Source organism: Mobula hypostoma, chromosome 1 (genome assembly GCF_963921235.1).
Source record: "Mobula hypostoma chromosome 1, sMobHyp1.1, whole genome shotgun sequence".
Taxonomy (NCBI): domain Eukaryota; kingdom Metazoa; phylum Chordata; class Chondrichthyes; order Myliobatiformes; family Myliobatidae; genus Mobula; species Mobula hypostoma.
Window position 1 is genome coordinate 248,096,790 of NC_086097.1, and position 17,563 is coordinate 248,114,352.

The 17,563-nt window shown below is 43.7% G+C and overlaps 1 protein-coding gene across 3 annotated transcripts in view; it reads left to right on the top strand.

The window, feature by feature from the left end:
• The window catches only part of vps41 (VPS41 subunit of HOPS complex), a 237,190-nt gene that overhangs the window by 196,229 nt on the left and 23,398 nt on the right, over positions 1-17,563 (top strand). For all 3 annotated transcript variants that reach the window (XM_063042399.1, XM_063042407.1, XM_063042410.1), the window contains 2 exons: positions 2,316-2,453; positions 7,842-7,896. In XM_063042399.1, coding sequence (XP_062898469.1) covers positions 2,316-2,453; positions 7,842-7,896 — 193 coding nt within the window. The remainder of the gene's footprint in view (positions 1-2,315; positions 2,454-7,841; positions 7,897-17,563) is intronic.

The following is a 17,563-nucleotide window of genomic DNA, read 5'->3' on the forward strand; positions in this document are numbered from 1 at the left end:
ATAAAAGAATTTGTGTCTAAATTATTGAAGACTTGTGACAGGAGAGATTCTTTACCTGCTGCTTGCCTCAGGAAGGACTCTCAGGGGTTATATATGAAGTGAAGTGAAGTGATTGATTTCCAGTGTTGTCAATGTAAGTGATGTCTGGCTTCTGCCTGTTTCACAAAATATGGCTGGATTGCCAAGTCCAGTGGAGCTTCATGAGATGTTCCTGTTTGGTCGAGCTATGTGCTAAAGAAATAAATATCTACAAGAAAAAGCAAAAACAAACTTGATATAGTTACAGAAAGAATGTTAAACAATTTCATAGAGTTTTGCTAATATAAATAGATACAACTGAAAGCAACAAAAACATTGCTATCTTGATTTAGCTATGGAAATAATCAGTTTGACGAAAGAGGCACAAAGACCATACAAGTAGGAAAAGCGAACAACACATCAAATTCATGTTAAGATGGTGTACATATTGACTGTTTACTTTGATAACAGAATGAAATAAGTCAAGTCAAGTCACTTTTTATTGTCATTTCGACCATAACTGCTGGTACAGTACACAGTAAAAACGAGACAACGTTTTTCAGGACCATGGTGCTACATGAAACAATACAAAAACTACACTGAACTACGTAAAACAACACAAAAACTACACTAGACTACAGACCTACCCAGGACTGCATAAAGTGCACAAAACAGTGCAGGCATTGCAATAAATAATAAACAAGACAATAGGCACAGCGGAGGGCAGTAGGTTGGTAGTCCGATGGCTTGAGGGAAAAACTGTTATATAAATAAACGGCTATACTCCCGCCGAGTAAATAAAAGTGATTGTTGGTTCAAAATTGTCACTGGATATAGGACTGAGGAAAATAACCTGATGTTTGGTCAGGCGATGCTTGTTCAGACCAATGTATGCTTTGGGGGAAAATTGGATAAATGCATCAAGGTGAGAAAGGTTGAGGAAAGAAGGGTGATGAGGTTATTAGTCAGGAATTGCTGGACAGGCATGTTCTAAGGCAGCTATCCACAATGTGGCACGTAAAAGTAATTAAACATTATGGTAGCATAGTGGTTAGTGCAATGCTTTACAGTGGGCCAGGGTTAATTTCCTGCCACTGTCTATAAGGAGTTTGTATGTTCTCCCCCTCACAGCATGGGCTTCCTCCGGGTGCTCCAGTTTCCTCCCATGGTCTAAAGACAACAGGTTAGAGTTAGTAAGTTGTGGGCATGCTACTTTGGTTCCAGAAGCATGGCGACACTTGCGGGCTGCGCCCAGCACATTCCTGACACGAGCGACACATTTCACTGTAGGTTTCTATGTACTTGTGACAAATAAAGCAAATCTTTAGTCGTTATCTATGGGATTTCATATTGTTGATCCCAAAAAGACACCTGAGCAGATAAGTAAGTGAGGATGTTAGTGATATTTTACAGATATAGAGTTGGTGGTGAGGGATTTAGTTTGCAGTGCTGTGTAGTGATTGCAGTGCACTAATGCAGCCGGAATACCTGAAATTAAAATAAAAGAGAAACCACTCTCCCTGTGGAACACTGTCGTTTCAGCAGAATGTACCTGGATTCTAACAGGGTTCTGATTATCAAATCTCACCTCAGCCTGTGCTGTTCCAGAGAAAACATCCCAAGTATGTCCAACCTCATGTGATAGCACATACCCTCTAAACCAGGCAACATCCTGGTAAACCTCTTCTGCACTCTCTCCAAAGCCTCGACATCCTCCCTATAGTGGGGTGACCAGATCTGTGTGCAATACTCCAGATGTTGCCTAACTAACTTTTTAAAGTTGCAACGTAACTTCCTGACTTTCGAACTCAATGTCTCAAATTAACATTCCATAAGTTTTCTTAGCCAGCCCATCAACCTGTGTGGTGACTTTGGATCCCTCTGCCCTTAGAATTGGACTGTCTCTTTACATTTGCCCTTCCAAGGGGCAACACGTCACATTTGGCCGGGTTAAACTCCACCTGCCATTTTTGCCCACATCTGCAACTGATCTGTGTTTCGCTGTATCCTTTGCCAGTCTTCAACGCTATCCACAACACCACCAATCTTCATTTCATCAGCAAACATCCTAACCCACCCATCTACTCTTTCATCCAGGTCATTTATATACATCACAAACAACAGAGGCCCCAGTACAGATCCCTAAAGATCACAGACCTCCAGCCGGAATAAGTCCCTTCAACCACTATTGCTATTACTAATACTTACAGTGTTGCTCAGATTATTTTAACTTTGAAAGCTTTGTTTGATATTTTACATTGTTTTGTTCTAACCTACTCTGCATTTTCTTTAAACAGTACTTGCACAACCTGTTCAAGAGAGATCACCATAAAGGACAGAAGTTCCACGAGGAACAGATCAGCCTGTATGCTGAATATGATCGGCCAAGCCTGCTGCCGTTCCTGAGAGACAGCACCCACTGCCCACTGGAGAAGGTAAATTGGTCTGTAACGTACCTTCCTTCACAGGAGTGCTGCCATGGAGGCACATGTATTGTTGCTGAAATGCACTCGAGACAATTGTGTTCCATAGCACACAAATACCATTCAGCCTGTTTGCTCTGTGCCAATGTCTAACAGTAAACATGTCTCGTTTTATTCCATTTATCACTTCCCACTCGGGTGGAGTGCCTGGGAGTGGTGTGGGACGAGGGGTAGAGATGGAGTGTGGAGTGAGAGGGGTGTGGGACGAGGGGTAGAGAAGGAGTGTGGAGTGAGAGGGGTGTGGGACGAGGGGTAGAGATGGTGTTTGGAGGGAGAGGGGTGTGGGAGGAGAGATAGAGAGGGAGTGTGGAGGGAATGGGTGTGGGACAAGGGGTAGGGAAGGAGTTTGGAGATGAATGGGTGTGGGATGAGGGGTAGAGAAGGAGTTTGGAGGGAATGGGATGTGGGACGAGGGGTAGAGAAGGAGTTTGGAGGGAATGGGATGTGGGACGAGGGGTAGAGAAGGAGTTTGGAGGGAATGGGTGTGGGATGAGGGGTAGAGAAGGAGTTTGGAGGGAATGGGTGTGGGATGAGGGGTAGAGAAGGAGTTTGGAGGGAATGGGTGTGGGACGAGGGGTAGAGAACGAGTGTGGAGGGAGAGGGGTGTGGGATGAGGGGTAGAGAAGGAGTTTAGAGGGAATGGGTGTGGGACGGGTAGAGAATGAGTGTGGAGGGAGAGGGGTGTGGGACGAGGGGTAGAGATGGAGTGTGGAGGGAGAGGGGTGTGGGACGAGGGGTAGAGAAGGAGTGTGGAGTGAGAGGGGTGTGGGACGAGGGGTAGAGAAGGAGTGTGGAGTGAGAGGGGTGTGGGATGAGGGGTAGAGAATGAGTGTGGAGGGAGAGGGGTGTGGGACGAGGGGTAGAGATGGAGTGTGGAGGGAGAGGGGTGTGGGACGAGGGGTAGAGAAGGAGTGTGGAGTGAGAGGGGTGTGGGATGAGGGGTAGAGAAGGAGTTTGGAGGGAGAGGGTGTGGGATGAGGGGTAGAGAAGGAGTTTGGAGGGAATGGGATGTGGGACGAGGGGTAGAGAAGGAGTTTGGAGGGAATGGGATGTGGGACGAGGGGTAGAGAAGGAGTTTGGAGGGATTGGGTTGTGGGACGAGGGGTAGAGAAGGAGTTTGGAGGGAATGGGTGTGGGATGAGGGGTAGAGAAGGAGTTTGGAGGGAATGGGTGTGAGATGAGGGGTAGAGAAGGAGTTTGGAGGGAATGGGTGTGGGACGAGGGGTAGAGAACGAGTGTGGAGGGAGAGGGGTGTGGGATGAGGGGTAGAGAAGGAGTTTAGAGGGAATGGGTGTGGGACGGGTAGAGAATGAGTGTGGAGGGAGAGGGGTGTGGGACGAGGGGTAGAGATGGAGTGTGGAGGGAGAGGGGTGTGGGACGAGGGGTAGAGAAGGAGTGTGGAGTGAGAGGGGTGTGGGACGAGGGGTAGAGAAGGAGTGTGGAGTGAGAGGGGTGTGGGATGAGGGGTAGAGAATGAGTGTGGAGGGAGAGGGGTGTGGGACGAGGGGTAGAGATGGAGTGTGGAGGGAGAGGGGTGTGGGACGAGGGGTAGAGAAGGAGTGTGGAGTGAGAGGGGTGTGGGATGAGGGGTAGAGAAGGAGTTTGGAGGGAGAGGGTGTGGGATGAGGGGTAGAGAAGGAGTTTGGAGGGAATGGGATGTGGGACGAGGGGTAGAGAAGGAGTTTGGAGGGAATGGGATGTGGGACGAGGGGTAGAGAAGGAGTTTGGAGGGAATGGGATGTGGGACGAGGGGTAGAGAAGGAGTTTGGAGGGAATGGGATGTGGGACGAGGGGTAGAGAACGAGTGTGGAGGGAGAGGGGTGTGGGACATGGGTGCAGACACACCAGCCCTGAGATAACAGTCAAGGTCATCTAGTTCTAAACAACTGGGTTATTTATCATTACAGAATATCTCTCGCTCTCCTCCCTTCCCTTTTCCCAACCATGATTCCCCTCTTCCTGCCCCCTTCCCACTCTCAGTCCACAATAGAGACCCATATCAGAATCAGGTTTATCATCACTCACATGTCATGAAATTTGTATTTTTTGGGGCCATAGCAATACAGTGCAATACATAAAATTACTACAGTACTGTGCAAAAGTCAGACTCTTTCTCTCTTCCTCCCTCCCCCTCACTCTCCTCTCACTCTCCCTCTCTCACTTTCTCTCTCTCTCACTCTCTCACTCTCTCTCTCACCCTCACACATATATCTTGAAGTTCATTTTCTTGTAAGTATTTTCAGGAAAATAAAGTAACACAATAGAATTTGAAGAGCTACATAAGCAAAGACAAACAGTCACTGTGCAAAGGAAGAGAAATTGCTCAAATATAAAAAATAATAAAATTACTAACAGCATGAGTTGTAGAGTCGTTGAAAGGGAGTCTGTTGTGGCAAGGGAAGTTATCCCCTCTGGTTCAAGAGCCTGATGTTTGATGGGTAATTACTGCTCCTGCATTTGGTGGTTTAGGACCAAAAGGCTAATCATAGTCACAGAAGTCATAAGAACCTGGCTGGTGGAGGTTCTTGATGATAGATGCTGCATTCCTGTGTCGGCGCTCCTTGTAGACGTGCTCAATGATGGGGAAGGCTTTGCCTGAGATGGACTGGCCTGTATCCGCTTTCTGGAGCCTTTTCCATTCCTGGCTGTTTGGATCAAGCTTCCCTTCACATCTGTGCCATCTCCATGAAACACACCATGTGGCAATAGCATTCATTGAAAAAAATCCTGAATGGCTCTTTGATTTTCAAAAGCTCTCTTGAAAATTTGCCCCATTGGAATCATAGAAAGATGCATCACCGAGGCAAAGCCTTCAGCCAGCAGTCAGCGCTGGTTAAGTCATCTAAAGCTTTGCCAGATTTTACAGATGCGCGGTGAAGGGCATACGGCCTGGTATGGAAACGCTAATGCCCTTGAATGGAAAAGCCTACAGGAAGTAGTGGAATCACAAACAAGAAAATCTGCAGATGCTGGAAATCCGAGCAACATGCACAAAGTGCTGGAGGAACTCAGCAGGCCAGGCAGCATCTATGGAAAAGAGTACAGTCGACGTTTCAGGCCGAGACCTCTCAGCAAGACTGCAGGAAAAAAGACGAGGAGTCAGAGTTAGATAGCGGTGGGAGAGGAGGAAGAAACACCAGGTGACAGGCGAAACTGGAGGGAGAGGGGTGAACTAAAGAGCTGGGAAGATGATTGGTGAAAGAGATACAGGCCTGGAGAAGGGGGAGTCTGACAGGGGAGGACAGAAGGCCATGGACGAAAGAAAAGGGGGAGGATCACCTGAAGGAGGTGATGGGCAGGTAAGGAGATAAGGTAAGAGAGGGAAAAGGGAATGGGGAATGGTGGGGGGGGGGGGTGAGGTGTGGGAGGGGTATTACCGAAAGTTCGAGAAATCAATGTTCAGGCCGTCAAGTTGGAGTCTACCCAAAAGGAATATATGGTGTTGTTCCGCCAACCTGAATGTGGCTGCATCGTGACAGCGGAGGAGGCCATGGACTGACATATTGGAATAGGAATGGGAAGTGGAAGTAAAATGGGTGGCCACTGCGCGATCCCGGATGTTCTGGTGGACGGAGCGTGGATGCTCAATGAAACAGTTTCCCAATCTACATCAGGTCTCACCAATATACAGGAGACCCCAATGGGAGCACCGGATACAGTAGATGACCCCAATACACTCACAGATGAAGTGTTGCCTCACCTGGAAGGACTTTTTGGGGCCCTGAATGGTCGTGAGGGAGGAGGTGTGGGGGCAGGTGTCACACTTGTTCTGCTTGTAAGGATAAGTGCCAGGAGGGAGATCGGTGGGAGGGAGGAATGGACAAGGGAGTCACGTAGGGAGCGATCCCTGTGGAAAGCAGAAAGTGAGGGGAAGGGAAAGATGTGCTTGGTGGTGTGATCCGGTTGGAGATGGTGGAAGTTACAGAGAATTATGTGCTGGATATGGTGGCTGGTAGGTGAGGACAAGAGGAACCTTTATCCCTGGTGGTGTGGAGAGAGGGTGGGGTGAGGGGGAATAATTTCACTCACCCCCATGCTGAAATATTCCCAGCACCTATTGACTCACTTTCAAAGACTCTATAATCTCACGTTCTCAATATTTATTGTTTATTTATTTATTATTATTATTTTGTTTTTCCTTTTTCTATTTGCATAGCTTATTGTCTCTTGTACATTAGTTTGTTCAACTTTGTTGACTGTGCTTTTTCATTGGTTCTGTTGGTTTTCTTTGTAGTTACTGTAAATGCCCATTTGAAAATGCATCTCAGGGTAGTTTATGGTGTCATATAGGTACTTATTTTCAACTTTGGCCTTCAGTAGTCGGGTGATTCAGTTTAAGAGCCACGAGGTAATGTTGCAATTCTATAAAACTCTGGTTAGACCACACTCGAAAAATTATGTTTAGTTTTTGTCACCTCATTGTAGGAAGGATGTGGAAGCTTTACAGAGGGTGCAGAGAAGATTTACCAGGATGATGCCTGGACTAGAGAGAACCTTTATGAAGGTGTATAAGATGATAAGAGGCATAGATCAAGTGGACAGCCAGAAACATTTTCCCCAGGGCAGAAATGGCTAATAGGAGGTGGCATAATTTTACGTTGATTGGAGGGAAGTATAGGGGAGATGTTAGGTTCTTTTAGAAGTCCAAGAATGAGTGAAAACTTGTTGCTTCCAGAGCATAAGAAACTAAGAGAAGACAAAGAAACAAGAACAAAGATGGTGATTTTTGCAGAGCCTGACACCTTTGTACTTGAAATAGGACAAATTCCTGAATTAAGACAAATATTGAGATAAGGAAGGACCAACTAAAAAATACACAGTCACTGCACACGTCTCATGTGCAACACTTACAAACCATTATGTAACTGCTATACTGCTGTTCCACCAGTAGGTGGAGAAAAACACCACATATTACGAAAATATACAAGTTAAAAATGACAAATTGTGTGCTAGTAAAAACTACAATTTTAGTCTTGCATTAATTCAACTGATACCAAACCAAAAGTATAAAAAACAAATCGCAACAGTTGGTTAATTGGTCATTGTAAACTGTCCTGTGATTAGTCTAGGATTAAATATGTGGGTTGCTGGGCAGCGCGGCTTGTAAGGACCTGTTCTGTGCTGAGTCACTAAATAAAAATAAGTCAGATATGAATCTGTGTAAAGCAGGTTCCCAGAATAAAACATTCCTATGAAAATATCTTCAAACTGATAGAAATATGCAGGCATGTACATAGTGCTTTCCTCGCTCAAGGAGCATATTGCAGTGGAAGAACTTAAACATTAATAAGGAGATATGACAACAGCCTTAATTCTTTTGTTTTTTTCCTCTCTCCGCAGGCTCTCGAAATCTGTCAGCAGAGGAACTTTGTTGAAGAGACAGTTTTTCTCTTAAGTAAGAACGTGTTCGGTGTTGGATGCATTTTTGGGAGGGCTTGAGGGGAAGAGTTCTCTGGAAGAAAGGTCTCTTTGGACCAATTAATTTGTATGAAGCAAAGAAACACCATGGTAGTGCAACGTTATTACAGCTCAGGGCGTCAGAGTTGAAAGTTGAATTTCGATGCTGTCTACAAGGAGTTTGCACGTTCTCCCCATGACCACTTGGGTTTCCTCGGATGCTCCAGCCCCCCCCCCCGTATAAAACTGTACTGGTTGGTAGGTTAGGATTAGGCTAGGATTAAATAGGTAGATTGCTGAGCAGCACGGCTCACACTGCTCTGCGCTGTACCTCAAGATAAGAAAAGAAAAGTAACTTTGCTTTCAGCAATGATTTGCTGTGAGATGCCTGACACAGGAGATGTTGCAGAACCTGAAACTACAGAGTAACGCACACAAAGTGCTGGAGGAATGCAGCAGTTCAGGAATATGAATGAACAGTAAAACCTTTGGACTGAGATCCTTCAACAGGACCAGCTAGTTCAGCTTCACGTTGTTGGCCCTTCTCCACCGGTGCAGAAAGATTAGAAGCCTTCCTGAAGGATGCACAGTGCTGAAGCAATACAGGTTGAGTACCCGTTGTCCAAAAATTCCAAAATCTGAAAGCCTCCAAAATGCCAGATTTGTTTGAGCGCTGACATGACGTCACATGTGGAAAATTCCACAAGCTGCTGGTGAGGTTTCCAGGCGATGCGCAGCTCTCTGAGTACCACAGACAATTCTGAGAGGTGGCATCACATATTTAATCAACAGGTTAATGAAAAATAGAAAAAACACTGCATAAAGTGAAAAATGGAGATCGCAAACGAGAGAAAATCTGTGGATGCTGGAACTAAAAGCAACACACACAAAATGCTGGAAGAACTCAGCAGGCCAGGCAGCATCTGTGGAAAAGAGTACAGTGGACATTTCGGGCCGAGGCACTTCAGCAGGACTGAAGAGGAAAAGATGACGATCTCGATCGTGTAATGAAAGACTGGATTCATCAGCTTCAGAATGAACATATGCCACTTAATGGTACGCTGATCATGAAACAAGCAAAGATCTATCATGACAAACTGAAAAAAATTTAAGGTGATAGTGAATATTCAGCAGGCTGGTTGCAGAAATTTAGGAAAAGACATGGCATCAAATTTTAAAAGATTTGGGGTCTACTGACCACGAAGCAGCAGAGAAGTTCATCGATGAGCTTGCCAAGATCATTGCTGACGAAAATCTAACACACTGAACAGCTGCATCATTACATACTGAATGTGTGATGAACAAGTGTTAGACAAAGACGGCTTACCAGTAGCACATAAATTCAGAGTCGGAAATAATGGCGATCCCAAGCTATCTCATTATACATTCCAGAAACAGAAATCCAAAACCCTTCCTGCGCCAACATTTTGGATAAAGGGAACTGGAACAGTGTAGCCTGAGTGCGTTAGGGTGGACTAATATTAGGGCTTAGGACTGTGGCACTGTCAATGTAAGAGATTCTATTTACCTTTTCTGGAATGGTTCTCCAAAGAAAGGATCTTGATCTTGATCTTCATAGAGATGTCATCAAAATTAAGAATAAAGTTAGGAGAGCCAGAAGGGGCCATGAGAAGGCAGTGGTGAGCGGGATTAAGGAAAACCCCAGAGCGTTCTACAGGTATGTGAAGAGCAAGAGGATAAGACGTGAGAGAATAGGATCAATCAAGTGTGACAGTGGAGAAGTATGTACGGAACCAGAGGAGATAACGGAGGTACTTAATGAATACTTTGCTTCAGTATTCACTACAGAAACGGACCTTGAAGTTTGTACGGATGTCTTACAGCGGACTAAAAAGCTTGAGCATATAGACATTAAGCAAGAGGATGTACTGGAGCCTTTGGAAAGCATCAATTTGGATAAGTCACTGGGACTGGATGAGATATATCCCAGGCTACTGTGGGAGGTGAGGGAGGAGATTGCTGAGCCTCTGGCGATGATCTTTGCATCATCAATGGGGACGGGAGAGGTTCCGGAGGATTGGAGTGTTGCAGATGTTGTTGCCTTATCCAAGAAAGGGAGTACAGATAGCCCAGGAAATTATAGACCAGTGAGTCTTACTTCAGTGGTTGGTAAGATGATAGAGAAGATCCTGAGAGGCAGGATTTATGAACACTTGGAGAGGCATAATAAGATTAGGAATAGTCAGTATGGCTTTATCAAAGGCAGGTCATGCCTGACGAGCCTGATTGAAAATTTTGAGGATGAGACTAAACACATTGATGAAGGTAAGAGCAGTAGATGTAGTGTATATGGATTTCAGCAAGGCATTTGATGAAGGTACCCCATGCAAGGCTTATTGAGAAAGTAAGGAGGCACGGGATCCAAGGGGGCCTTGCTTTGTGGGTCCAGAATTGCCCAGAGAAAGCAATGAGTGGTTGTAGATGGGTCATATTATGTATGGCGGTTTGTGACCAGTGGTGTGCCTCAGGAAACTTTTCTGGGGACCCTTCTCTTCGTGATATTTATAAATGTCCTCGGTCTGTTGTCTAGAACGGAGCGGACAGCTTTAAGGCTCTCTTGATGGGGGATAGAGGTGTATATGGATTGGACGTCTATGGTGAAAATGAGATGATTGACATTTTCATCAGCTTGTTAAATTTGGGGAATACATTTGCTTCTCCTGTCATCATGCATGTTGTTTGGGTCTGATTTAATGGTAAATACTGCCCTCCACTGGTCATTCCTACATTTTAAGAATATAACTATCAAAGAAGAGAGAAACTATTTAAAAGTTATTCCTGGAGAATTTTGATTCTCATAGTATTGCCAGAACTGATGAATATTTAAAACTCATATTATCGACAAATTTAGCCCTTGCCTAACAAGATCAGGCAATGTCAGGTCTCTACCACTCCTGAGCAGCAGATACATGAGGGACTTTTAAGAGAAGTTTGGATAGGGACATGAATGTGAGGGGAATGGAAGGATATGGATGTTATGTATGCCACTTTTTTGCCCATTCTTCCAATTTGCAGCAGGACTTAGACAAATTGGAAGAATGGGCAAAAAAGAGGCAGATGGGATACAGTGTTGGGAAATGTATGACAATGCATTTTGGTAAAAGGAACGATAGTGCGGACTATTACCTAAATGGTGAGAAGATTCAAACATCAGAGATGCAGAGGGACTTGGGAATCCTCATGCAAAATGCTCAGAAGGTTAATTCACAGGTTGAGTCTGTGGTAAAGAAGGCAAATGCAATGTTGGCATTTATTTCAAGGAGAATAGAATGTAAAAGCAAGGAGATAATGCTGAGTGTTTATAAGACACTAGTTAGGCTGCATTTAAGAGTATTGTCAACAGTTTTGGGCCCCATATTTCAGAAAGGATGTGCTGTCATTGGAGAGAGTCCACAAGAGGTTCACAGGGATGATTCCAGGAATGAAGGGGTTAATATATGAGGATCGTTTGGCAGCTTTGGGCCTGTACTCACTGGAATTTAGAACAATGCAGTGGGATTTCATTGAAATCTACTGAATGTTGAAAGGACTAGATAAGGTGGATGTGGAGAGGATGTTTCCTATGGTGGGGGGTATTCAGAGCTAGAGAGCACAGCCTCAAAATTGAGGGGCGACCTTTTAGAACAGAGGCAAGGCAGAATTTTTTTTTAGCCAGAGAGTGGTAAATCTGTGGAATGCTCTGCTACAGACCGCGGTGGAGGCCAAGTCTGTAGGTATATTTAAGACGGAAGTTGATCGTTTCCTGATCGGTCATGGTATCAAAGGAGAAGGCAGGTGTGTGGGGTTGAGTGGGATCCGGGATCAACCATGATGGAATGACAGAGCAGACTCAATGGGCCGGATGGCCTAATTCTGCTCCTATGTCTTATGGCGTTATAAGTGATTAGTTCAGTTGGCCATTTGATTTGGTTGGACACAATGTTATGGGCTGAAGGGCCTGTTTCTGTGCTGTACTGTACTGTTCTACAAAGAAACGTCAACAGTTTATTCCCCTCCACAGAAGCTGCCTGATTTGATCAGTTCCTCCAGCATTTTCTGTATGGATGTCCAGCATCTGCAGAATTTCTTGTGTCAGTAAATGGGCAATGCCTGAATTATGATATTAGAAAAAGTATAGCTATACCGTCCCTTTTTAAACACATGATCTGACCTTGTGAGTCATTCATACTTAAATGTCACAGACTTTAACAATACGGGAACAGATCTCGCCATATATTTGTGGAGAGACTCGATGGGCCAAGTGACCTAATTCTACTCCTTTGTTGTATGGTAAAGGTACTGCAGTTGTACTTGGGAACCAGCAAGAAGGGCAATCAAAGTCAGAAATGATGCATTTAATTAATCTCTTTTGTTGAAAGCTTTTTTTCCTTTTGGCCTTATTTCCTCTGCACCATTTTAATTAATGAAGTTCACAGCCAAACGACAGGTGGACACAGACGAACCCATCCTTTAGTTTATGACAGAACTAGAACTCCACTGTGAAGTTTCAAGTCTCTGGATGCCAACGTGTCTGAGGATCTGTCCTGGGCCAATGTATGATGCAATTATGACAGATACCTGACAGCGGCTGTATTTCATCCGGAGTCTGAGGAGATTGGGTCTACCAAGGACCCTAGCAAATTGCTACAGATCTCCTGTGGAGAGCGTTCTGACTGGTTGCATCACTGTCCGGTATGGAGGGGCCACCGCAAAGGTTTGCAGACTCAGCCAGCCCCATCACAGGCACAAGCCTCTCCCTCTCCACCATCAAGGACATCTTCCAAAGGTGGTATCTCAAGAAGGCAACATCTATCGCTAAGGATCCTTCCAGGACATGCCATCTTCTCATTACTACCATCAGAAGGAGATACGGGAGGCCGAAGGTGCACATTTAATGGTTTAGGAACAGCTTCTTCCCCTCTGCCATCTGATTTCTGAAAGGTCCATGAACACCACCTTGTGATTTTGCTCTCTTTCTGTTTTGTTTCTTTATTTTTGTAGGATGTTTCCTATGTTTGAGGAGTCTGGGACCAGAGGACACAGCCTCAGAACAGAGGGGTGTCCATTTAGAACAGAGATGAGGAGGAATTTCTGTAGTCAGAGAGTGGTGAATCTGTGGAATTCTTTGCCACAGGCAGCTGTGGAGACCAAGTCATTACGACTATTTAAGGCAGAGGCTGATAGATTCTTGATTGGTTAGGGCATGAAGTGATACAGGGAGAAGGCAGGAGACTGGGGCTGAGGGGGGATCTCTCATCAGTCTGTATTGGAGAAAATCAACCATGGGATGCAGATTGGTGGGGAGAAACCCAGTTCATATTTCAGACCGACGACCTTTCAAGAGAAAATGTTTCCTTGTTTGTTTATGGCGATTCTTGGTTCTTGCCGCAAATTCTTCCCATATTATGAATGGGAATTGTGCCCCCAGCTATAAGATCCGGGTTCAATTCCTGCCACTGTAAGGAGTTTCACAGACGGCACGGTAGCACCGTGTAACGGTTAGAGTAACGCATTACAGCACCGATGACCCAGGTTCAATTCCCCCTGGTGCCAAACAAGAGTTTGTGCGTTCTCCTCGTGACTGCGTGGGTTTCCTCTCAGTGCTCTGGGTTCCCCACACATCCCAAAGACATACAGTACTGTGCAAAAGTCTTAAGTACATACTTACATATAGCTAGGGTGCCTGAAACATTTGCACAGTACGGTATTTGTCAACGTGGAATGGAGAGCAAGTTTGTATATCTGGCGGAAGCAAAGGATGTTAGGAATGGTGGGGGTGGAGCGCTGTGGGAGGGGTGTGGGACAGGTGGCAGAGAAACAGTGCAAGGGACAGGAGTGGGTGGTGCAGATGCAGACACACCCAGCCCTGGGACACCAGGTAAGATCATTTGATTCCAGACAATTGGTTTATTGATCATTACAGAATGTCTCTCTGGTGCTTCTCGCTCCCTCCCCTCTCCCTTCCCCTTTTCCCAACCATGATTCCCCTCTCCCTGCCCCCTTCCCACTCTCAGTCCACCATAGAGACCCATCTCAGAATCAGGTTTATCATCACTCACATATGTCATGATTTTTTTTTGTGGCAGCTGTACAGTGTACTGTGAAAACTACATAGAACTACATAAAACTACATAGTACTGTGCAAAAGTTTTAGACTCCCTAGCTATACAGGTACGATGTTGGAAAGTGTATGGTCATGCACTTTGGTGGAAGAAATAAACAGGCAGACTATTATTTAAATGGGGAGAGAGTTCAAAATGCAGAGATGCAAAGGGACTTGGGAGTCCTCGTGCAGGATACCCTAACGGTTAATCTCAACCTGGAGTTGGTTGTGAAGAAGGCGAATGCAATGTTGGCATTCATTTCTAGAAGTATAGAATATAAGAGCCGGGATGTGATGTTGAGGCTCTATAAGGCACTCGTGAGACCACACTTGGAGTACTGTGTGCAGTTTTGGGCTCCTTATTTTAGAAAGGGATATACCGACATTGGCGAGGGTTCAGAGAAGATTCACGAGAATTATTCCAGGAATGAAAGGGTTATCATATGAGGAACATCTGGCAGCTCTTGGGCTGTATTCCTAGTGTTCAGGAGAATGAGGGGGGATCTCATAGAAACATTCTGAATGTTAAAAGGCCTGAGCAGATTAGATATGGCAAAGTTATTTCTTATGGGTAGGGGATTCTAGGACAAGAGGGCACCACTTCAGAATTGAAGGATGTCCTTTTAGAATGGAGATGCGGAGAAATTACTTTAGTCAGAGGCTGATAAATCTGTGGAATTTGTTGCCACGGGTAGCTGTGGAACATGTCAGAATAGAAATAAAACACTTAATTTATTCTTGTGGAACATCCCATACTAATGGAGTAGGAATTCTTATGGATGAAAACATGACAAAAGTGTTTTAGGACATTGGGCAATATCAGAAAGAATACTCCTTGTTAGATTCAGAGGACAACCATTTGATTTAGCAATTATACAGGTATATGCACCAACAACAGAGGGAATAAATGAGGATATAGGTAAATTCTTTGAAGAGCTTAAACAAGCAAAGAATGGATGCAAATCTCAAGATAATATGTCATGGGAGATCTAAATGCTAAAGTAAGGCAAGGTGCTGATGGAAATACCACAGGAAAATTTGGACTAGGGGAAAGAAATGAAAGAGGCGAGAAATGGGTAGAATGGTGCAAGATGAATAATCAGGTCATTATGAATACCTACTTTAAAAACCACCCAAGATGCTTGTGGACCTGGAAAAGTCCAGGTGATAGCACCAGAAATCCAATTGATTTTATTACTATAAACCAAAGATTTAGAAACTCAGTGACTCAATGCAAAACATATCCAAGTGCAGACTGTAATAGTGACCATAATCCAGTAGTATGTCATGTAAAAGTAAAACTTAAACTAAAGAAGCAAAAACCCAAACAATCCCTTGACTACATGCAATTAATTAAAGAAGAAAACGTAAGACAAAACATTACAATTGAAGTAAGAAATAGATTTCAAAGTCTAGAAATAGAATCAATCATGTAGATAGCAATCATGTAGAAATGAAAAAAAAGAAAAGAATGGTTAAACGAGGAATGTGAGCAAATAGAAAGAATCCCTATTACTGATCCAAAAAGGTTACATCAACAAATCAAGAATATCACTGGTAAAAAGCTCCTCTGTTCTTCAAGTGGATGTTTGAAAGCAAAGGACGGTACTATTGTCATGGAAAAAGATGAGATTATGAACAGATGGACTGAGTATATTCAGGAATTGTTTGAAGACGATCAAGGAGAAAAACTAGAAATTAAGAAAAACTCTGAAGGTCCAAGTATTTTAAAATCTGAAGTTTGTAATGCAATAAATAAGATGAAGAAAGGAAAGGCAGCAGGTCCTGATGAATTAGTAACAGAACAAATTATCGCCCTTGAAGATTATGGAATTGAAAAACTTACTGATTTAATCAATGACATTTATGAGACTGGAATAATACCAGAAGAGATTAAAAAATCAGTATTTATCACTCTTCCTAAGAAACCTGGAGCAATAGAATTTGAATTACATAGGACCATAAGTTTAATGAATCAGATCACCAAGATATTTATAAGAATTTTGATGACAAGAGCTAAAAGTAAGATACAGGCTGAAATAGGCAAAGAATAATGTGGTTTTGTGAAAGACAAAGGTACAAGAAATGCGATATTGATGTTAAGGATACTATCAGAACGAGCTATTCAGGTGCAAAAGGATTTGTTTGTTTGTTTTATCGACTACACAAAAGCATGTGTTAAAGTGAAGCACAATAAGTTATGTGAAATATTACAGGAAACTCTAGATCTAGATTTGAAAGACCTTCACGTAATCAGAAATCTCTACTCGGAACAAACTGCCGCTGTAAGAATAGATGGAGAAGTGAGTCAGTTTATGGAAATCAAAAGAGGCGTTAGACAAGGGTGTGTTTTCTCCCCTGATTTGTTTAATGTGTACAGTGAAACAATATTACAAAAAATAAGAGACGTCTTGGGAATCAAAGTTGGCAGTGAAAACATCAATAATTTCAGATATGCGGATGACACTGTGTTAATTGCAAGTACGGAGGAAGAACTACAAAACTTAATTGATACAGTTGTTGAAGAAAGTGCAAAAATGGGTCTATTTATCAACTGCAAAAAGACAGAATGTATGGTGATATCCAAAAAGAAGAAGAATCCTATCTACAGGCTGAGAATAAATAGGGAAGACATAAAACAAGTGAAGAACTTTTGATACTTAGGAAGCTGGGTGACATCAGATGGCAGGTGCGACTTGGACATCAAAAGAAGAATAGAGATGGCAAAAGACACCTTCACGAGAATGAAGAGTATACTGACCAATACTAAACTAGGCATGACAACCCACCTCTGAGCACTGAAATGTTACATTTATCCAGTTATGTTACATGGCTCAGAATGTTGGACAATATTTAGTAACATGAGGAAACGAATTGAAGCAGCAGAGATGTGGTTTTTGAGGAGGATGCAATGAATATGGACGAAACGAATATCTAACGAGGATGTCATGAACAGAGCAAACACGAAAAGAGAAATAATCTATGAGATCATGAAAAGGCAACGTAACTTCATTGGACATGTGATTAGGAAAGAGGAGTTAGAATGCACGGTAATTATGGGAAAGATTGAAGGGAAGAAAGCAAGAGGAAGACAAAGACAAATGATGATGGAGACAGCAGCCAGAGAACTGGAAATGAATGCCAATGAATTGATCCACTTGACCTGAAACAGGAGCGTGTGGGCCATGGCAGTAAAAGCTCAAACTGGGCATGGCACCTGATGATGATGATACTTATCCAAACGTTAAAAAAGAGAGCAAATATAGCAAGTTAGTGTCCATGGATTCAATGTCCATTCAGAAATCTGATGGCAGAGGGGAAGAAACTGTTCCTAAAACATTCAGTGTGCATCTCCAGGCTCCTGTACCTCCTCCCTGATGGTAGCAATGAAGAGAGGGCATGTTTCAGATGGTGAGGGTCCTTAATGATGGGTTGTGGTTTTTGTGATCCAGAGTGCGTACTACAGCAGAGGTGGTAACACCCCTGAGATTGTCAAAGTCACTCACTCTTGATTCCTGCTTGTTTTTTTTTATTGACGCTACTGGGCAGGAAAATTGGCTGT